This window comes from Anser brachyrhynchus (assembly GCF_964034855.1).
Source record: "Anser brachyrhynchus genome assembly, chromosome: 5".
Classification (NCBI taxonomy): Eukaryota; Metazoa; Chordata; class Aves; order Anseriformes; family Anatidae; genus Anser; species Anser brachyrhynchus.
Window position 1 is genome coordinate 11,561,114 of NC_137699.1, and position 23,071 is coordinate 11,584,184.

A 23,071-nucleotide genomic window follows, 5' to 3' on the forward strand; every position below is an offset into this window, starting at 1 on the left:
TCAGAGAAGCATCTACAGTACAAAAATATAGAGGTTTGAAAGGGAAAAAAAAAAGTTCTTTTGCAGAGGAAAGATACAGAACTGACTATAAGAGATTATATATTAGAAACAGCCAACTGTTATCTGGAGCAAAAGACGACAGAGATGCTCCCAAGAGCAGAGAAAGCCAGACAACAGGAGAACAGGAGAGAGGTTCTCACCTAGGGGGCTTTTCATGGGGTCAGTGGGGGCCTTTGTCGTGTCATTTCTGACACTGGGTCAAGGCTGATAGGCACCGATGGTCCCAAATGGTTCTGCAATACTGAACTTCATTTGACAAGGCTTAGCAGCACTGGCTTCGAGCCTGACAGACCCAAACTGTATCTAATGCTCAATCTGGGCAAATCTGTACCATGCTTTCCAACATTGTGTAGCAATGGGAACAGCGATGCAAAGAGATCTGCTCTGGCTCTGGGTTCAGCTCTCTAAGGTTCGCTGGGCTTTGCTGGCTTAGGACCACACCACACAGAAGCGAATCCGCTCACATTCACACGCTCCAAAGGGCTGGGGCAGACACAGATCCGCTCCAGCTTTCCAAGCTGACACATCTGGCCGGACCTGCGCCGGCTCTTCGTAATTCAGCTCTCACGTCTCTCTGTCCACAGCATGGTGAGCCTACAAAGCAGGTCGCTGCCCAAAGGGGAAAGGAGGATTCCCATTAAGCTGTGCTGTATTTCTATTAATCAACATAGCATCGTTTATGGTGCCTTTATTTATTTATTTCATCTACTCAGCTGTGATGCCCAGCTTACAGATGCTACAATGTAGATATGATTTTGAAAGCGGTTCATTTGAAAAAGTACGACTAGACATCACCTCTGTACAGAAGTATCAGACACAAACACCGGGGCCCACACTCTGGAAGATGGCTGTTCAGGCACGTGAGCTATATTAAGAGGAAAAGTGCCCTGAAATGCTAAGGATGAAGACTGCCATCCTAATAAGCAGCGTAACGTATACATTTTCCCCAGAATGCAGGAAACCTGGAAAAGGGTCGTCTCCTTAAACGCCACCAGCAACTGTGTGAGCACAACCTCCATGAAGAAACTTCTATTCTTGCCTCAATATTCTTCATTGTGAGATGCTAAACAGCTCAGCAAACACGCACGCTCCTACAAAAGCAAGCTATATGCATAATCCTTGCTTTCATGTGAAGAAAACCACCGGGGATGCCTGGCTATGACTAATGGGCTCAGTCTCACGAGCAGGGTGACACAGAACGGCCAGCCCTACTCACCCCACCCTCCTGAACCAGAGACCGGAACAAAATTAGAGCCTCGGAGGAGGAAGTGCAGAGCAAACATTTCTTGCCAACACTCTTCATAACTCCTGATGCAGCACACACCCTCTGCATGCTTTTATATCCAGATCTGTCTTCTGAAAGCAACCTACAGTGTGCATCAGACTATAAAACAACAATGTCGTTCCTTTATAGAGAACAGTGACTTTAAGCGACTTGGCTATGACATTATGGAATCTGTTTTAGACTCCAGTCCTCAATGAAATTCAGTTCTTACAATGCATTTGTGGAACATTATAGTAATTGTCAAAATTTCCTCAATTATTTATGCTCCAGACAGCTGCTGTGGCTACAGCAAGAATAGCAACCCGTCTCTTCAAAGCAGTAAAAAGTAGCAGCAATAAATCTTTTAGATGGCTTTCTTTTTAAGGAGCGCTTGCTCCATGGGTTTGAGCAAGATTGATAACTTCCAAGAAAAAAACAAAAAGCCCAAACAAGAGCAGAACGCAGTGCTGCTCCTGACTTCAGATAGCAAACTCTTGTCAAATCTTTAATCTTACTTGTTCAACTACGTGAGTAGCTGTACTCAAGTTACGGTCTGGGAGGTGGGGACAGTTGGGAAGAGAGCCATAAAAACGAAAAACATTAACATAGCTTCACAGACTGAAAAAACGCTCCAGTGTCCCAAAGCGAGCATTTACAATGCAAACGGGAGATTTTAGAATATTTATTGTGAAATGAGTTTTTTCCTCAAGATACACAATAACCTTCTTTCAAATGACAGATTTGAAACCCTCCTCCCTAAGAGGCATTACAAAAATCAGTTTCTTACTACTTACTTTCTTAGTAAAGTTATAATTTTAGTTTCACTGATACTCAAGGCAGACATCCTCTCAAGGTACTATATGCTTTTAAGGTTATTGTACTAGCTTTTTTTTCCCTTTCAAATATTGTGTACAAGCAAGACAAAAACCTAGATCTTTTACAAATTAAAACTTATCAGTCAAAAACAACTTACATAAAAAAGACCTTGTAGTTTGCAATTTGACTTTTTTTTCCCATTTAGTGTGTTCTGCTAATCTATTTTGTTTCTTTTCAAAGAATATAGAAACTCTTAATCCAACTTTAAAATAAAACTCTACTTCCACAATACTATTGTCTACATACATCAAGGACCAACATTTTAGTTTTATATATTCCTCTTTAACTATGTGATATTTCAGAAACATAAAATAGAATCATTGAGTGGTTTGGAATGGAAGGGACCTTAAAGATCATCTGATTTCAACCCCCAATAAAATACCAATAACAATATCCACTATAAGTGTATGATAAATGACTAGGCCTATTTCAAAGCCTGTACAGCAGGGCAAAGACTTGTAGTGTTAATGTTCTTCAGATTATACACGAACTTCAACTACTGTGAGAAACTAGTTAAAAGTTGTTATTAAAAGTCCCAGGCACTGAAGTGCCAAAAGCTTATTCAATACTAAGCCACATACATGCAAACAACAGACCACTTTACTACTTACCATTTGCGATCTATTTTTTGGGCATCCATTGATGTCTTCAATCTTTTCATTTGCTGAAAAATAAAAAAAATAAAAAAAAATAAAGCACAAACTATACCAAGGACATCATACCAATCAATTGCAGAGCATTTGCTGCTAGCTAAGTAAAGGGGTTTAAGGTTGTAGTTGTCCAATCAAAGTGAATGTGTGAAATACTGAGACCCATCTAAAAAAGCAGCTGGAGTTTTCTAGTGGGTCATGCCTCCAGAGACAGCTGGAGCCGGAAAACAACTGGTCTGGCAACATCTTGTACGCTGACGGGTAGATCCTTTAAACTACAAAAAAGATTTAATCTCTGGAAACTGAATCACTGCTGGGTGGAAAAGTGTATGCTACATATGTGTAGATGCTTGCTTGTCAATTGACATGCTCTGTAGAGTTGAAGTTTAGATAGAGAAATTACGATCGAGTCTAATTTATTTATTTTTTTAAAAAGCTGAAATCACAAGACTACTTTTCAAGCGTCTTATCCATGGCTCACCTGGAACACAATTGCAGAAAAATACGTAGTTTTAATCTTTAAAGTCTCGAGAGAAATAAGCTGCTGAGGTGTCTAAATGTTTGCCTTCAGTCTGTTTGCTCAGTTTCACCTTTCAGTATTGGGCCCTGAAATAGCTTGTGTGCTAGACTGAAGAACCAGTTATAATCAAAGCCCTGTTTCCCACAGTTTTTACTGTGTTAAATGTAGGTTTTCCTTTCCCAGTTGATGAATTGAATGGAGTTGTCTCCCATCATTTTGTACATTACAAGATATGTTTTCTACCTAATGTATATTGTCAGGACCTCAGTCAGAACTCCATCTCATTTTATGTTTCTTCAGCTAGGAATATCAAATAGGGCACAGTATTCCAACAGCAGTCATAAAAATGTCAAGCAAAGAGCTAACAAAACCTCTTTACTCTTCCTGGGTATAGCCCTTTTCATACACCAAGGTGTCACAGTACGTCTTTATGTTACAGTAATGCATTAGGAATTGATGCTAATCTGAAAAAGGTTGCAGATAAAGTCGTTGTACTGTTCCCCAGAATAGTTTATTGGCCTCTACACACAAAGAGCACACATTTGTTTCACGAACTGTGATCTCAGATTTAGTTTTATGGAAACAAAAATGTTTTCTTTGTATTCTATTTACAGATCTTGTGCTTCCATCTTTTAATATTTTCTATCGCTTGGTTTTGAATTAGGCAAGATCTTTATCAACTGAATTTATAATAATAGTTAATTCAAAAAACTGATAGCGGATGAGTTTGATAAGATCTTATTCATATAAATTTGCACTTTTTGTAATTTTTACTGGAAAGGAGACTAATGAAATTCTGAATGAGCTTTTCTCTTGTTTGGGCAGAGAGATATCCCTAATAACCCAGGTAATTTTATTTACCTTCCCTTAAAAACAGTAGCTTTTTTCCCAGTTCTCTATAACTTCCAAAATGTTATGTAACTTATTTTAAACCAATGTTAGCAAACCATAGTTTATTATCAGCCTCTTTTTTAAGCTTTTGTGTGCAAACTACCCAGACCCACCTATCTGAAAGTATCTCAATGTTGAGAAGTTCTTGCCAAAATTCTCACATGTGAACCTGCAGGTTTTTGGACACCAGTTGATAATTCTTCATCCCTTCTGAATTAGTTATCACTTCCTTTTACATTGTCGTCCTTATCTACGATAGGTGATATAATATGTAGGTGACCACAGATAGTCGGTGGGAATCAGAACGGTAACCAGAACTGGAATTTCTGCTCCAATTTACCTCCTCCGTTGGGTGCCATTTCTGCCTCCCCCCTGGGCAGTCATGTTCCCCTGTGCAGGCTCACACCCTACAATTTCTCCTTCTCATCCACTCCCACCTCACTTATGGCTCTTGGTTTCTCCTTTCACTAAGTTGTAGCAATTATTGTCTCTCCCCTGCAGGTACAAGTGCTATGAAAACCAGGTGTAATAGAAAGCAACCAGCAAGACTGGCAGTGGGGCAAACTGGCAGCAGGGCTCAACTCTAACTCAAGCCTCTCTATTTACATGAAGCAGGGCAAAAAGTCAGAGATTCGTACTAGGCTGGGTAGATGCACCAAAGTGGCCTCTGGGCATAATTGGCATTTTGCAGGAGTCTGCCTAATTCAAAAGGAAATCATTTTGATGCTCCCATTCTTTGTATGCTGGAGCCCATCTCTGACCCTTTTAACCTGGCTCCAAGGAATAGTACTGACAGCAAGCATTACATAATTTGCTTTTCTTGTGGAGAAGGTTGGAAAGCAAGAGATATCAGTGAATGAGTTTCCCTAAATAACACAGTGTGGTGTGCTCATGGGCAGCGTGATGGCACAGTTCATAGCATAAGTCACTGAATGCTGCAGGATCTTGGAAAAGCATCAAGTTTCACAGCTGCAAAAGCACAGCATTCTGGCTGAGATAAATGGGCAACTCTTACAGCTTCTGTTTCTCACGGCCATGTAGAAATACTACATCAGTTAACATGAACTGGAAGTCGCAAGCAAACATCAAGGCTTTAAAAATTGTACCTTAACCCTGAACAAGATGCAAATTCATAACCACAGACGTGAAATGCTGGAGATTTTTTCCAAACTGACTGCAAGTCTGCAGAACTTACACCCACCCCCACCAGCCCTTCCTCCTTTTAAATCCTTTTTCTCTCCCTCCAGTGGGCATTTCCTTCCAGCAGATGTTCTCTATTGCCTGTTTGGATAAAAGGAGTTTAAAATTAGCATTCTTCACTACAGGTTTAGCACCAGTGCACGTCCTACAGAAGTTGGTCTACAAGAAGCCCCAGGTTTGCTTCAGCAATGGAAGTAACCAAAAGTGGTTCGTCCTACACAGACCATGTGCTCTGTATTGGCTTTGGCTTGGCAAGGATGTGATTATGAGCCATGTAAGATGGCTATCAGGACCACAGTAATATTTATGCCATGACCGTGGAAGCATATGGAAGCATATGCAAACAGAACACAAGGAGTACTCCTTGTCCAGTACCAGTATTGCCTTGAGGGCATATTCATGCTACCCACTTTTCTGTGGTGCTTCGCTTTCATAAAACCAGAGCAATTTGATTGTGTGGATACAGCGAATTTGGGTTCAGCTGGTTTGAAGTATTTTCAGATTTTTCCCATTTATACACAGATTGAGGGTTGTGCTAAGCCAGACAGAAGAAACCAGCTGTACTCTATAATAAAGGCAGTAATGAGTGGCACTGCACTTTCACTAACAGGGTCAGAATCAAAGCATGAAAGATAATTGGGTTTATGCATTTTGATAGAAGGCATACTATGAAGCCACAAGCCAAAAGTGTAAGAAAACAGAAGTGAGAAGGAACCTCTGGCATTAAAAGTACCCAAGAAGTATTTAAATCTATTGGCCAGTTTCCCATTTATGTAGCTACGGATATACACTCCTGTTGGGAAAAAAAAATCTTCAGCAAATGACAATCCAAATGCATGAAAAATTATGATGTGAAATCAGAATTGTTTCATTAAGCACTCCATAGAACTAAATCAGATTTAACCATCCATACAAAAAAAAAAAAAAGGCCACACTTCATAAAAATGAATTAAGCTTTCTGTTACAACCTTAGAAGCTCTTCTGCATTCTTCACTATTCCAGGTGTATGCTTAGACATTAGATTACTTTTTCGTGAATGCCTGAATGAATGCTGTGCAATATACATCCTACGTCTGCTCACTTTGGCCTGCAGCTTTTAATTGAATGGTGACTCAAACATTTGTAAAACGAACTTTTGTATAATGTGCCACCCAAAATATGATGAAAGTTACCACTAGCAATCACTGCTAAACCAATCCCAAGATTCTGGTTTGAAATATAAACCTATAAGCTTTCCCTATAAATGTAATAGTACAATTTTCACATCTGCACACAAAAGCTGTTCTGAGGTAAGTCATAGTATGCATTTGAAGTGGGATACTTAGCTGGAGTAATAGGAAAACTACTAGTGGACTGGGTTAGAGTTTAATTTCAGCATCAATTGGAATTCTTGAAAATTGAAAGATCTCAGAGGGAACCAACTGACAATGTTATTTATCACCAATTTCAGATCATGCACAGACCCAGTGTATCTGCATTCATGAATTTATATATAGCTACTAGGTTTATGTGGTATTACAAAGGAATAGGTTACTTACATATTCTGTTATAGACTCATAATTTTTGAACCCAAGTAAACCAGAATGCTGCGAATACATTTCGATTGACTTGCAAAAAGAATAAACAGTCACCATATAATGCTTTCGTATTATCACCAGCACTTTTTAAGTCTGAAGATCATATCCTCTTAAATCAAATGCAGTGATGTTTGGTTTCACATCTTTTTAGATTTAACCCTTGACTGGATTCTAAAGTTAAAGAACTACCAAAGTATTAATTATAAAATTTCTTTTTGTAAATATACAGCTATTTCACTATAGAAAGGTAAGCAGAAAGGATTGCAATCATTGTGTCTGCACAGTCATCAACTCTATTGTCTTCATTAAACAATAAAAAAAACCACACATGCTTACTCTTTTCAGTTTGATAACTGAAATGTCAAGATTCAACATCTGCAACGTAAATCTCAGATGGTGAACACAAGAAAAGATGTATAATGAATACCTGAACTAATTTTGGTAAGTTTAGATAATTTCCAGACACTTCACTCACATGACAAAAAGGAGCATCTTGATGGCTACTTTTACCCATAAGAAAGCATAGCAAAAAAAATGAAAAATGTCTCCTACACTGCCTAGCAAAGCTTTCTTAGGATGTAGTCTTGATTGTTAGGGGAAAAAAAAAAAAGGAAAAAAAAGCTTTTATCTTGCAGGCTACAGTTAAAGCTACTTCTATGTGTGAAAATTATCACCATCTCTGTGACAATGAGATGCAGGGTGCCTAAGGCCATACACATCAGAAACAAATGACTTTCTCTTCACTGCTAATTTGGAGGATTCAACTGAGTATGTTTAAATAGGAACTTTCTTTCATATGCAAAAACATTCTTTAAAAATGAAATCCTTCACCATGTATTTTACCTTTTTTTTTTTAAACCTACGTCCTGCAGACCTAATGTTAAATACTATCCAAAAGGCAATGGCTCAGAATAGCTAAAAAATGTAAAGGTGAATCAAAGTAAAATAAAGTAAGCAACAATGTTACTGATTATTTTAGAGGGCATAAATCGATGTTTGTAAGTTTTCACAAGTCAATACTCAAAAATATCTGGTACAACCAGGTTCACATTTTGATGGTGGCATTGTTACATGCGTGTTCTCATGCACAATGTTTCTACAACAGTATTCACACAAGGTAGCTAGATATTTATGAAGGGAACGGAGACATAACTGCTGCTTGACAGGTCTGTAGAAGTTAAGATCTGATGTTGCTCTATAACATATAGAGATGAAATTTTTTTGATGTATTCCAGTATAGCTCTAGCGGAGCCATTGGAACGATGCCTCACGATTTCATCAGGGAAGCGTTTACATATTTGTACCTTAAATCAGGGAACTAGCTCGTTTACAGCATCTCAAACACACATAAATATGCATGCACTGATGTCTTGTTACTTCACTGCTGTCTTCTTCATTTGCATCTCAAATCTGTCAGTTTGCTTCTAACAATAGTCGTCCTAATTCCCATTAGCAGGCTTTCTGATTCCATCAATCTCCATTGGCCCATGCATGTGTTTTGTGGCATCCCAGATACCAGATGGATGAGCCTCTGAAGGAACTAATGAAGGATCCAGGCCCAAGGGAAGGAGACTATGCAGCTTTACACGGGGCCAATGCAGAAAATTGTTTAAAACCTTCATTATCCACTAATATTACTGCAAACCGAGGGAACTCAAGGCTTGGCAGAATTTAGCCTGTATCTGAGATTTGCCCTGATGATAAATTATCTTCCTCGTCAGAAAACTCGCTATGAAATATTTCATTGTTCTTCCACATGAAAATCATACCTCTTCTCCTTTCCTAGCTGCATGCGTGGATTTTCCAAATCCAACTAGAAGTTGCAACATAGCAGGCAAGTATCACTGTGAACTATGTTCAGACCAATCCCAAAAAAGTATCAGTAACAGGGATAGTGAAGGCGAACAGCATCGTAGCAAAATAAATAAATACCTTATTGGTTGCCTTTTTAAAATTCAGCCGTACAGAGGGATATTAGTGTGTCAGGAGATCTTATCAGCAACGTCAAATATTTTTCCACTATCCTTTATGACAAAGCTTTATCAAATTAATTAGCAAAGTCTCTGAAAGAAAATTACCACATAATGGCAAGCAGTTTAAGGGTTCCCCCCCCCAACCCTGCACTGTGTTTATGTAGAAGATAAGACAGTCAATTTCTGAGCAGGCTGGTACAAAAAGATACGTGATACAAACAGAGAAAGTCACTCACCTACAACCTGGATTATTTCAGCTAATAAGACGCCATCAGTCACATCTTGCTGTAGATCTTTAATCAACCTCTTGTGGCCAGATTTTGCTAGATAGTGATTAGCCCAATCCGTATAAATCTGTTAGGAAAATAAACAAACAAAAAGAATTTGTTAGTCATAACATCAACCTTAAAAATCACAGCTCTTTCTTTGTCTCGGTATCCGAGAGGCTGCTTTGAAAGAACTGCTTTTTTGCCGTTTGAAACAAGTCAACACCATTAAAATTCAAGGCATTGTGCAGATCAAGTATTCAGCTTACTATAGCAGGGCTTTTCCTATTCAGAAATCTGACATCAAAGCTCACGTAAGACTATAGTAAACTTCTCAACATGCTACAGCCCGAATGGATCATCAGAGACAGTGAACTAAGTGTTCCACAGCGGTAACGTTAGCTTCCTACCAGCAGCTTTGACATTCATTCTTCGTATCTGTTTTTGAGAGATTTTAAAGATTCTTTTCCAAGAACCACTTCTGGTACATATTAACCATGCAGCATTTCGATTTTGAGGAAACTCCATTGCTGTATTACCTGACGAACCTTTAAAGGTCTTTAAATCTACCAACTTGAATAAGTTCCATCTCATGGGTTAAATAGGCCTATTAAATTGATTTTAATCTCTCATGCCAACTTCTATCTGTTGGGGTTTATTTTAAGATGTATTATCTGAAAAGTAAGCAAACAAAGCAGTCAAGTCAAAATCTCTCTTTAATCTGCAACAAGTGCAGCTCACCACATGCTAGCGCAGCTTAGCCACGATCACCAGAGAGCTTATAAAATCTTTTCCTGTCAGGTTATCAAAAAGGAGTAGGAAAAATACTCAACTAGGAATTTCTGGTTAAGAACTAAATACCATTTCTTAGCATAGCACAGAATTTAAGGGAAGATTTTTCTCTATGAACTATTTCTATTCCAAAGAAATAAAGAAAACCTGCTAAATATCAAGATCTTCCCTTTAAATACAAGGACATATTAAGGTTGCCCCCTATTCTTATGAGTCCCTAGTGTATTAGAAATGCAGGCGCCCCAATTCAGTCATCGGAAAGCAGAAGCGCCACCCGTGTGGCCGCTGCCAGCCTGCCACAGGCCCTACAAAACCACCAGTAACTGGGCTGGGGTTGGATGGTTCATTTGTTGTGTTGTGTTGTTTTGTTTTGAACCTTCAAGCATTCTGCTACTGACAAAGGCCTCACACACTGGTGGGTGAAACTCTGACCTAGAGGCAAGTGTCTTTAGGACAATATTTAGCACACTTTTTGGGCCAGAAATTGCTTCATGAACACAGCACCCACACGCTTTTCTAGCTCTGCGCTCCAAGGGCTGTAACGTCATGCTCCTCTTGCACTTGCTGATTGAACGTTAGTATGACAAACTGAAGAATGGATGTTTTGACTAGTTATTTAGTTATCGAGTCTTCCCTTTTAATTGTCTTAATCTGTAAAACACTGCTGATAACAGCAATGCACAAGTCATTCAAAATCTAAAACGTACACCCTTCTTTTTCTCCATTTATCCTCTACTTCCACCTTTAGATCAGCAGGATGTGACTACCCTATGCCATCAGTGTCACGATCTTGAGAAGAAAGCCACACTGGAACACCTCAGTGAACAAACAGAGCTAGAAGACACCTCAGTGAACAACATCTTAATGAAATAAATGCCAAGTACGTGTGAGTGATTTCCCTAGCTGACTGAGAAAAAAAAAGAAAAAGAAAAAAAAACACAAACAAAACTTCACCCAAACCAGACATTGTGTTCCCTAGCTTCTTTTACAAGAAAACATTTTCTATAACAGGAAGATAATTGTAAAAGGTCTAACGTCTCTGAAGAACTAGGATCACCTGTGCCTACTTTCCTGCCTCCCAGAGTGGCTCACTTACTCCCAGAAAAGACAGGAGGAATCAGGTCTGGGGCTACCGACTTCCTACATGCAGTGAAGGGGCCATGCCATCCACCCACACGGGTGCCAGTGCTGCCCCGGAGCCCGCAGGCAGCTGACAGCAGCACAGCCCTGGGCTCCCCGCCACCACAGGGCAGCCATCACCGTCACAGCTCCACCAAGGCCTTCAAGCGGATACAACACCATGACTTGGTGTGCCATGTGAAGCCTGGATCACTTCCACAACGCAGACCACCATGCAAGCAGAACAGCGCTTGGTCAGAGCTAGAGGTGAGGTGGCAGTGGGGTGGAAAGGAGCACAGAGTCCTCTGGGCAGCTCCCGACACCACGGCAGCGGCGTGGCTTGAGGAGCCGGCGGGCTGGCACCACAGAACAGCCATTTTACAGCCGCCTCCGAGTGGGCCTGTCCCCGCTGCGTCCAGGGATGCTAGGCCTTATGTTCACAGCCCACAAATACCCATGAGTTCAGCAAAGGGCCCGGCTCCAAAACGAGCCCTCCTGGTGAAGGAGGAAAAGTGAAATCCCCCCGACCACAGCCCTCTGAGCCAGGCCCCTGTAGCACAGCCAAACTCCTGCTGTTGGCAAGGTCTGCTCTGCTCCGGTGTACGCTGAAGGCAGTTGCTGTGCTTGCTAGTAGAACTGCGAGCAGAGCTTGTATGGCAGGTATAAAATATTACATTCAACACATCAACAAACACCAGCACAGTGAAAATACTTGTTTCTGGGCTGTCTAAGGTAATAGAACATGATTTCGTTCAACCAGTTGATTAGCAAAGCCTTTTTCAGGAAAATCATCATCTTAATAAATCTGCATGAGCCTTGAAAGCTTTATTATACTACATTATTTTGCAATATGCATAGCATTCACTTTTTTTTTTTTTAATTTAAGCTGTCAGGGCTATATATTTACAAGCTCTGAAGCATTCTTACCAATGCAGAATTACCGAGGCTTATTGTAGTAGCTCTTTATGGTCACTGCTCATTTTTATGGCATATATTAAGCTAATTATGGAAACTTTCCAGGATGTTTTCAAAAACTGTTTGTTGCAAGTCTTTGTAACGTATTACACAAATACGATTCCTAATGTTTCTTTTCCTTTTCCATAAAAACAAGTTAAAAAAAACAACACAATACGTACAATGGCTGCTATTTCTAGACACATGAAAAATGTTTCAAAGCACATAATGTTTTCAAATGTTCAAAAACAGGCAAATAATTGGGAAAACAATAATAAAAGAACTGGGAAAACACTGCTGAGAAACTTTCCATTCATATATGCCTATCTCCACACGTGAATTTGGAGTGTTCCTCAGTACTTTCAGTAAACAGACTATGATGTCAGAGGTGTGGACACAAAAAAAAAAAAAGTAACTTTAACAGTCATCTAATTAAAAAACACTAATGCCTGCAATCTGAAACGTTTGACCAACAACCTACAACTCCAACCAGTCAGATAATGCTTATATTGGTATGGGCTTTTACAACTTTTTGGCGATTTCAGACAGTATTAAAAATATATATCCTTGGAGACAGCTTCATTATTTTAGTTAAGAAAAAAGAAGTGAACAACATGATCTGGGCATTACCACCACAGCAGGTCTTTGTGCCTGAGCCCAGTCAGCTTAATGTTTAACTGGGGTCTAAGTTCTGGCTTTTGTTAGCGGTGGACTCAGCTGTTTGGTAGGTTTTTTCTCTGCAGTCTGTGATCTTAGGAGTTCAATTATCTGGAAACAAATTAAAAACAAATGTGATATTTTTTTCTTTAATCCATCAAGTTAGACTTAAGAGTGTTCCAGGTGAACACCGATTCCAGCAGGTTTGAATTAAGTGCATTACAGGTAAATATTGATTTTGGAAATATTTGGTACGTTATGAGTCACAGCTAAAACATTACTGCACAAAGCAAGCAAGATTTTGAGGAAAAAAAAACACAAAAGCTTTAAAAAGTTGTCTGTAAAGAAAAAGGATGCAAGATCGATAAGCCTTCGATCAACAAGACCACTGCAGTCCCCCCTCTCCCCTTTCGTTACGGCTATCCCTGCATGTTGTAGACAGGAGAGGGAGAGAGGGAGGCGTGGTGAGAAGAGAAGTGGTGGGTCCCAGCTGGGAGACCCCTGCACTCGGTGTCACCTCAGGCCTTACTGCTGCCCACACTCAGAGGCCAGGAGGATGGAGAGGTGCCTCCGGCAGAAGGGCTGCCTCCTCCTCCTCACAGCACGGCTCTGGGACAAGCCAGGAAAAAACAGCTCACGGGCAAGTTTGAGAGCAGGATGGCTCTTTGATACAAAGGAACCTCATCTTTTATATAGCCCTCGTAGTGGTGTAACGCCTGCAGTCAGACTTGATTGCTGGCACCACTTGGAACTGCCGGTCTTCAGGAAAGGATTTACATTGCTCCTTTTACCAAGCTTTGTGTCAATCTGTGCAGCAATGACAGAGGAAAGGCAGCCACAAAGCACAGCCAGAGAGACCACACAGTCACCAGTATGCATTTGGGGAGGGCTAGGGAACATACTGGACAGTGAAAAGCAAAAATCCTGATGATTCTGTCCACCTACAAGTAATACACATGCTCTTTTTAAGCTCAGAAGAATCACCCCAAAGCCAATACACACAAATTTCCTTGCTAGCTGTAGCAGTCTGAAGTTGGCATCTCATTCCTCAGATTTCCCTCCTACAGATACCACTGCAGCGGCAACAGGCTGGTATCCGGGTGCACAGACGTGCTGACCAGCAAGGATGTGGATCTGCTGGTGGTCACGGCCCGACACAGCCATCTGTAGGACTATAGTCCTCAGTTCCCCTCATCAAAGCCAGGACACTGACCATGAGAGCAATGAACCCGGCGAGGCTCTTCAGAGATCACAGCTGAGACCCAAAATCCATGCACATGCAGTTGGATTTAGGTGATGGCCACCCGCATTTACCCCGGGGTATCCTCTAAACAGACCTGAGACCTGCATGGGAATGCAAGAACCACCCCATGGAGTTCGCTTTCTCGCTGGTATTTTCAAGTGTGTTTGTTACAAAAAGGAAAGGGTTCACACAGAACTACTTAAAAATAATTTCCCTCTTCTATACAAGTAAAAAGCTATGCTATTCATTCATTTTCACCAATAATTTCCAATTGGAATAAATGCTTAAGTACATCTTCGAACCTTTAGTTCCTCCCCCCACCATGCCAGTTCTTAACTCATCAGACCAACTGTTTGGTTTTTTCCTATCATGAATCAGACTCCCTGATGTTTGATAACAACTGAACAGTATCTTTTTGACAGCGTACACCCCAACTAGAATAGATCAAGGCTTTTTTCATTGTTGAGCAGCGGGGTCAGTCACACCAACCAGCTCCAGCAGGACCCTGGTTACAGTGCGGCGCCTGTGCTGCTGCTAACCCAACCGCCCTGCCTGCTGATGTTCAAAGGGGGGGAAAAAATCCCTAAAAATAGACACTAGTAACTAGCTGCCAGTTAGTATCTAACATGACACCAGGAAAATACCACCATTTAACTCAAGTGCTGCAACTTTCCATTTATCCTCAGCTACTGGGAATGAAGCTGCAACCAACTGAGGTCTTGGTTTCCACCCCACTGGGAAGAAGGGGGTAATTTTTTTTTCTTTTTAGTGGAACTGAATGATTTATTCTACTCACATGTGCAAATGTGTGTTAGAACAGCTTTAAGTTATTAGCCAGTTTGTGGGAGGTATTCCACTGCATATTACACTTTACTGGACACTCACATAACATTAACCACCCCTGGAAATTAAATAGAGAAATAGGCAATTTAAACAAACACCACCGGGACTATTTATTTCCCCCTCTTTAAATCCTGATTCCCAGCTGGACAGAGCTATTCTCATGCATATGATTACTATTCAAAAGCAATGGGCTGGCTCGCTGCGTACACAGCTAAGCATGTGTGTGAATTTTAGCATGCTTGCCAGTCTTTCCAGTAACAGACCCTTGGAGGGCCAGCACTTCAGGGCATGCACTGCTTTCTCTGCGAGCTGGTGTTTAGCAAATCCGGTGTGGATCCTGAACAAGCAATACATTTTAAACTGCCTCACCTGCATGATACTGGCTCTAAATCTACTGCATATTTTGCTATGTCTAGTACAAAAAAAATAAAAAATGAAAAAGGTTATTTACCTTCCTTTCACCATCGCACATTTCTGGGCCCGGCACAGACGGCACACGAGCGCGAAGGTTTCCCAACACCACCGCATTTTGGTGCCGGCCAGCCCAGCCCCGGGCGATGCACGGCGGGCGATGGCGGGGCTGCAGCGGGCTCCGCTCGCAGCGCCCCCCTGCTCTCCACGCCACCCCTGCCGGGGGGAGCCAAGCAGCTGGCCACCTGTTCAGTGCCCCCTTGTCAAGCGCTTTAAATCACGAGCAGAAAGGAGATCTGCAACACCAACACCTGCAACAAGTCCTGGGCGTATCCCGAAGCGAGATGGAGCTGGTTGCTGAGCTATCAGCGAAACCCAATCCTAGCCATATTCGGCCGCAGTGCGGATACCCGTTTGGTCCCAGGCCAACGAAACGTGACTGACCTCGGAACAAGAGAAACAAACGCACCATTTTATCGACGTTTGCTACAGTCACCTTGAGTGCACACCCAGTTATTTTCCGATACCACAGCTCTCACAGACATGAAATAACCCCATTTCCATCTACTGTCACACACAAATAGCAACAGAAAAGGGCTTATCTGGAAAGGTGATAAATTTGTACTCCGAGGAGAAATCACTGAAATCTTAAGAAGCTGCAGAAGACAGGGAAAAATCACTTCTGAGGCTGAAGTTAGAGCACTGCTCAACAGCACCGCTGCCGTGATTAAGGAGCCAGGATCTGCTTACTGTTTTATAATGGTGACAGAAAAATTTACTTCTCCCACGAGCAGGGACCTGAAAGGTCGTACTGCTTATTGACATATTTAACATCGACGGGTACTGCTGGAGTCCAGCTTGCTCTTCTCTCTCAAGCGGTCCACAGCTAGATGATGATATACGCAGGGGCACGTGAAGCTTGGATGGTTAATTTTAGCCGAAGTCATGCACGCACTGTGGTCAGGTTTCTGCCACAGCCACGTTCCACTGCGTTAGCAACTCCCCCGCCGGCAGCTCCTCGCTTACCACCCCGCTCTGCCCGACACCGCTCCCTCCTGGCCCTGCTTCCTCCGACTCAGGGAGCTTCAGGGGTTGAAATACCTTTCAGACAGGTTCAATATATTTTTATACACGCTAAATCTCTCTTTAATAACAAAGCTGCTAGCAGCAAACTAAGTTTAGCTGGTCTTCTGCATTAGACTCTGTAGGCATTTAGAGACAATTACTAAAAAAAAGATCTTGTTTTGATTTTTTAAGCACAATCAGAAGAGGCTTTCCACCCAGCAGAGAGACAACCCCCTTACCTAAAACGCTACCAGTGTCTCTGCAGACTGGCACTTTGAACCTAATTCCAAAATGCTGCATGCCGACCCTGCTTGTACCAGGCCACACAAAAACCCAGATGCATCTTTTTTGACGTTTGGAGCACTCACAGTATTGTTCAAACACTTTAGGGCTTTATCAATCGCAAATGCAAGCCATAAAATATTAGGCTCAATTAGACTTAAGGTGGACACCCGCAAAACCTGCCTACATTGCTGGGCAGGGGCTGGTGTACACAGCATGCAAGTCACCCCACGTATCATGAACTGATCACGTTGCTGGCGTTCTTCAGGAGTAGAGAATTGGCCTTTGTAAACTGCCTTGCTCGTTTTTTCTTTTTAATATATTTAAAAAAACAACGTTGCAAATGTTGACAAGGTGCGAAGCAACGGCTGCTTCAGCTCCCCTCTTGCCAAGCTGAAGGACAGATGTCTGACACTTCAGCTGTTTGTTCTTCAAGAGGCACACTTCTGACAGAATAAAACCTATGTGTGTCTTTTAATCGCTTCAGGAAAAGCAAATAACTTCATAGCCACGCTGTCTCCACACCACCTCTCGCCTCCCGCAAAGGCCACTCTGCCCCCAGAGGTTTTTGTTTGATTTGGGGAGGTGGGGGAAGAATAGCCCTCCAGATGCACCGTCAAATAAACGCACTACTTTTCACCAGGTACCGTGCCTCTGATGTGCCAGGGGAACGCTTGACTGAGCTACGAGCAATAATTTAGCATTTTGCAACAGGCATGGCACGGTGAGAAGCGGGGAGGTTAGCACCAGAAAGAAGGCCCACTGAGGCAGGACATCTTACTTCAGGGTGCTGCAGTCTTAAATACACATGGCTGCTTTGTGCAGCTGGTGCTACAATACTCAGCATGGTCAGTTCCCAAATCCCAATGTAATTTTGGCATGCCCAGTCTACGACAGCTAGTAAATTCTTCTGAAATTGTCTAACCAAGGTGGACTGATTATCTCTATTCAGAAAAAGTGTAAAAGGTAACCGGCTGTTCCAAACAACAGTTTCATTTGGATTTTTTTTTGTTGTTCTGTTTTTTTAAACCTGGGCTCACAAACCTGTCTGACTTCAGAAGCATCTCCTCTGGGCAGACAGCTCAACTGTTACTGCTGTGCTGGACTCTGAGAAAGGGAGGGTAAGGGATTATCAAACTATGAAGAGGGCTGGAAATTAAGCCTGATTTGCCACGTAGCAAGCATCCCGAGCACAAACTCATTCCTGCAGTCCATTTTCTCCTGATTGCTTTTCAAAAAAGAATTTATCAGGATTAATTAACAAAACATTAATTAATAGTTACCAAAAACAATGCTCACAGTTATGAAGCAACTCCAAATGAAATTGGTCCCAAAGGCACTTAACTAAACCATTTCAACTTTTAGCAAAGTGTGAAGATGAAGAGTTCTCAAAAGTGATCCCAATAGCGAGGACAGAAACATTACAAAGAATTCCCTTAATTATTAACAAAAGCAATTTGTTGTGGGGACTAAGCAGCTACAAAAATTGGCCTTTGTCTGACCCTGTAGACCAAATCCTACTCCTCTTTTAGCCAGGAAGGACAAGACAGCGTTCCCTTTTAGTCTGGTTCGTGCTTCATCAAGCAGGCTCAGTCCATACACACACTTGGAAGTTATCCTCCTACCCGGGGGACCGGCTGGCTGATGCCCCTCATCACAATCCATCACCTGCGCTGCTCTCATTCTGTAAAATGTTGTTTAGTTCAGAGTCCAAGACTTTTTCTGAAAGGCAATGCTTCTGGAGTTGGCAAAGCTGCCGGAAGCTGGTGCGAGGCAGTGCTCTCTCTAACTTGGAAGGACGCAAAGCAAGAGGTAACCAACAGATGGACGAAAAATCACTGCAGCTGCATGGAGCTGAGCTCAGACTGTGAGAAGAGCAGGGAGGCTGAAGACACCACCATTTTTAAAGCATGATGTTTTCCCTGTCTGCCTGGCTATGGATTCACTATTATGTTTGTACCTCAAAATCAGAGGGAGGGGAAAAAAAAGAAAAAAAAAGGGTTGTTCCATTCCTGCATTCCTGCCTGATAATTACATCAAGAGAAAAAGAAAGAGCTCAAGGTGTCCAAAGCAGAAAAAGACAACACCTGAACAAAGACAAAAAAAAACAACAAAAAAAAACCCACATAATGCAATTTCTCAGCTTTTATCCCATCAATGTCACTTGCCAGTGCTGTGTACTAACAGCATCCACATCTCTGTCAATAGGGGGAAGAGCAAGCAAGCAAGGTCATACTAGGAAAACAGGAAGTATCCCTGGCAAAGAATGTAAATCAACTGTAATATATATATATATCTCAGCTTTTAAGCAATCTTATTAAGCTTCAAAAAATTAAGAGAGTCAGAGCTGAGATCTGTGTGTTTCTGCAACAATACGTATTTCACCATGCTGAATTATAACAAAATAAGGCATTTGCCTTTCTTTCCTTGCCCCATCCCCACCCCCAAAATTTAAGAAGCCCAGCAACCTATTCATTGCTATAACCCCCATGCAAAATGAATGCAAAACCTGGAGATGGAAGGAACAAATAAAGGAGGAAACAGGATCCAAACTTGAGGCAGCATTTCACCACACACTTACTTCAAGCCCGTACTCGAGCCTCAATTACTTTGAGAAAACTTAATACACATTTAACTTTTTCTGAACAGGAATGCTGTACTGAAATGGATCATTAGAAAATTAGGGATTAATTCCAGAATTTCTAAAGATTATTAATGGCAACAGGAAGACTAAGAAGGCCAATTATCTTTCTAAATTTTTCTCGTGTGTCTTCCACTAATGCTTCTATTTCCAGTGCTCTTCCATCGCTCCTGCTCTCAGGCACTGTCAGAAGTGGGACAGTTGGCTAGACAAATCTTAGGTGTGACCTACTTTTGAAAGGCCTCCTTTTATTTTAAGCTGCATTTTTAACACAGTGAAAAATACTTTGTGACAGCAGAGCATTAATTTGTATCGCAAAGACTGGCTCCCAGAGACGCACAAGACGAAGAATCTCAGAAGGGTCTGGCATCCCAATTAGACCCGGATTACAAGAGCTCAGCTCCCATTTAGCCATCAAAATCAACAGCCAAGTTTTCAGAAAATTCAGACACATCTTAAAAACCTCAACTAATATTAGATTTACAGCACTTTAAAATCTGATCTTCACCTTTCAATGGGAAAGAGGGAAGAAGAAACACACACAGCTATGTATTTGCGTAGGCAGGCAGATGGGGACATACACCCCACACAGGTATCTGGCCCTAAACGTTTTGCCGATATGATCTAGAGGTAACACGCTTGCATTTGGAAATACTAACAACCACTTATCTGTAGGTGGCAGCATTTCAGTTTTGTAACGTCCTTTACTATATTGCTACATGTACCAGATATTTGGCTCCAGCAAAAAGCTTCCCGCGTACCCAGTGATCCTACGGCTTTGCCATATTTTACACGGAAGAATATGGTGGTCTGCAAAATTGTTCCTGCTAAGAGGTTACCAAATCACACAAGTTTTTTTCTCTTCCCCCAAACAACAACAAAAAAATAAAGTGCTGAATTAATTTCCACAAACATAATAAACCTAACGTAATCATCTTGCAGTTGGCCATCTGTTTCACAGATATAAATCTAACTCAATCTTCTACTGACTGCTAACTTCCTAAATTAAATTCTCTATGATGACCCTGCTTTCAGCTTAGTTCCTCCTGCTTCCATTTAGAGGGCTTGGAGTGTTTTCTATAAAATGATCTATATGCCAATTATATAGTTAGAAGGCAATTGGCAGGGTTTGAAGCTGCACATTTGGCACCAGATCAAAATAAAACGTTCAGAGAAGGGCAGTGTGCCGATGTACGATGCACACACACCACGGGAAATATGGAAACAGAGGAAAAAGGTTCTCAAGTACAAAGGTTACGGTGAAAACTGGCTAGTTCCCCTTTTTCCACCATAGTCTGTGCCATTAAAACAGAGACTTCTATAGTCACCATTCGTGTATTTGTGTATTTATGAAGAATTTTAGAAATTCCCCTCCTACGAGGAAATGGCTAACCTCTGCTACCAATTACAGTTTAAGGCGGCATAAGAGGATGAGCAGCTTCATCCCTAAAGGACATTTACAGATATGCTTGCCAAGACCCCTGTTATTCATCCACTGTCTCAGGGATGAAGAACGATCTTCTGCATGACGCAGAAGAGATTCTGCTGCTTCTCTCGGTGCTGACCTACCGCACCACAAGAGGGGGAGCTGACTTCCAGCCCAGCAGCCAGCACTGGGCACTGCCGGAGGCAGGATGCTAGCTGCAGTAGACCTTCGGCCAAATCTGCTGCTGCAAATCCCATCTCCTAATTAGAGAGGTCCACTGAAGCGACACCGGGCTGTGCTTTCACTGATCTGGTGATTGAAATCAATGCTCTAGGGTTTTAGTAAAATTTCTGATACTGAACCTCTAACATAGCCTTCTACAACAGATAGTTCTTTTAAAAGAGATTCAGTCTAGCAAAATTTACAACAGGCTAGTGATTAATAATTAAAGACAATATTTTAGTGCTGACCGAGACGTGAAAGTAAAGGCTCCATCCCCATGAGCACAGGAGGCAGAGCCATCTCTGCACGAGAGCTTCCTCGCATAGCTAGCAGCCACCTGAAGGCCACCTGCACCTTCCTAAAAATCATTTCAACAGACAAAGTAATTTTTGCTCTGTTCCTGAAGCTTTGTTCAGAAATATATGTACTGTCAGGAGGCAGATCAGTTGTAGACATCATTTATTTTCAGCACAAAAGATTTTAACAATTCCCATTAAATAGTTTTGTGTTAAGTCTTGAAGAGGACGGTCTACCGGGCTAAGACTTCAATAGTGTAGCTCCTCGTGATCTCTGTTGATGCACAGCTTTTTCAATGGGGATGGTTGAAATATTCTGTTATTATTAATACTCTTAGCTTGGCAGCAAGGAGCTTGACCAAAACACCTGCAAGCTGTGGAAAATTCAGGAAGCACAAAGCCATGACAGCCAACTACACTCACAAGGGCCTCCCTCATGCAAGCTCCTGTGTAATTTCATGTCTGCCTACATAATCCCGTGTTTGGTTCTAGATCCTGTGTTTAGCTTCCCATGTCAAGTCCTGCTTCTGCCTGAACACCTACACATAGGATGGTGTCACTCCAGCAGACTTAACGTTCTTACAATTAGCTGACTTGCAGGTTTAAGGCAATGAAAATTAATAGGGAATTTACAGGGAATGAAACCAAGTAACTAATTCACCGCGGTCATTTCACTGGGGCCCAAAGATATCATGCATTTGACTTTTTTTTTCCTTTCAACTTTGTAAAGGAAAAAAAAAGTTTTTCTTCAGACAAGAACATTCATTTTGATCCACACTATATACATATATATATAAATATATACTTATGTATGGCCAAATGTTCACAAAGGATGCAGGTCAAAGCCCACGTACGTATGAAACTGAGCATGGTTTCAAGTAACATCCGCTAAGACCACTGGCCTAACTGCAGATAAAATCAGAGCAATTTACTGGCCATCCTTCAGGACAGAAGCTACTGGCATAGAAACAAGGCTTACGAGCTTCAGCAAAAACAGTTTTTCTTTTTTGCCTAGAGCAAGGGTTAGAGGAATGTGGAACAAAGAGCATGCTGCTAGATTAAAAAAAAAAAAAGCGTGTGTACATATATCCTAAAATCTTAATCCAGAAATTAACCATTAACTACTAGAGAAAAACAAACAAAAAAAAAAACAAGGCAGGCTAAGAGCATTGTGTAAAACCTGGAATTCTAGTGAATCAATTCAGTCACACGCAGATAGTTGTTGCGAATGAAATCTAAAATTGCTATTAAAATATCCTAAAAGTAAGACTTCTCTTCCTCGTTTTTTTTCCTCTGTGAAAAAGCGGCCATTTAGAGGATTTCCTAACACCTTTGCTTTTGCAGTGTTGTTTCTAACATCTTTGCAACGCTACTGTTCCAAGTTTCATTTGTATGATCTCTTAATCACTAGGATGCTGCAGATGATCCATTTTTGTCTCTACAAATAATTTCCCATATATCTCTTGCAGTGAGCTGTCAGTGTTGGACCCGTGATTAACAAGACTGCCTGCCATCAGTCCCCTGCTAGCGACTGCATTTACCACTACAATACACCAGGCTGCCCGAGCGAAATAACAAATAGGTTGCAAAAGCTGGTAGCACCCCGTGACAGCCCGAACGATAGATTCAGGCAAGTGACAGTTCGAGGGCTGTTTGGGGCCAGCCCCATTGCAACTCAAAGCGTGGGCATCGTTGTAAGGACCTTGCTGAGCTGAATGATGCTTACAGGCACGCATTAAAGGAGCACACCCTTGTCCCTAACAGCAATTCCGACACAAAGGCCAATAAAGAAAAATTCTCACTGAACTATGCAAAAGCTGACAAAGGCAGCAGCTGCTCTGCT

The 23,071-nt window shown here is 41.6% G+C and overlaps 1 protein-coding gene across 17 annotated transcripts in view; it reads right to left on the reverse strand.

The window, feature by feature from the left end:
- NAV2 (neuron navigator 2) overlaps positions 1–23,071 on the reverse strand; it is a 431,840-nt gene that overhangs the window by 163,636 nt on the left and 245,133 nt on the right. For 14 of the 17 annotated variants that reach the window (XM_080592405.1, XM_080592410.1, XM_080592398.1 and 11 more), the window contains 2 exons: positions 9,248–9,365; positions 2,812–2,864 (listed from right to left, as the gene is read on the reverse strand). In XM_080592405.1, the coding sequence (XP_080448531.1) occupies positions 2,812–2,864; positions 9,248–9,365 (171 nt within the window). Of the gene's footprint in view, positions 1–2,811; positions 2,865–9,247; positions 9,366–9,816; positions 12,740–23,071 lie in introns of those variants that run through there. The other 3 variants (XM_080592395.1, XM_080592394.1, XM_080592391.1) reach the window with 2 other exon arrangements.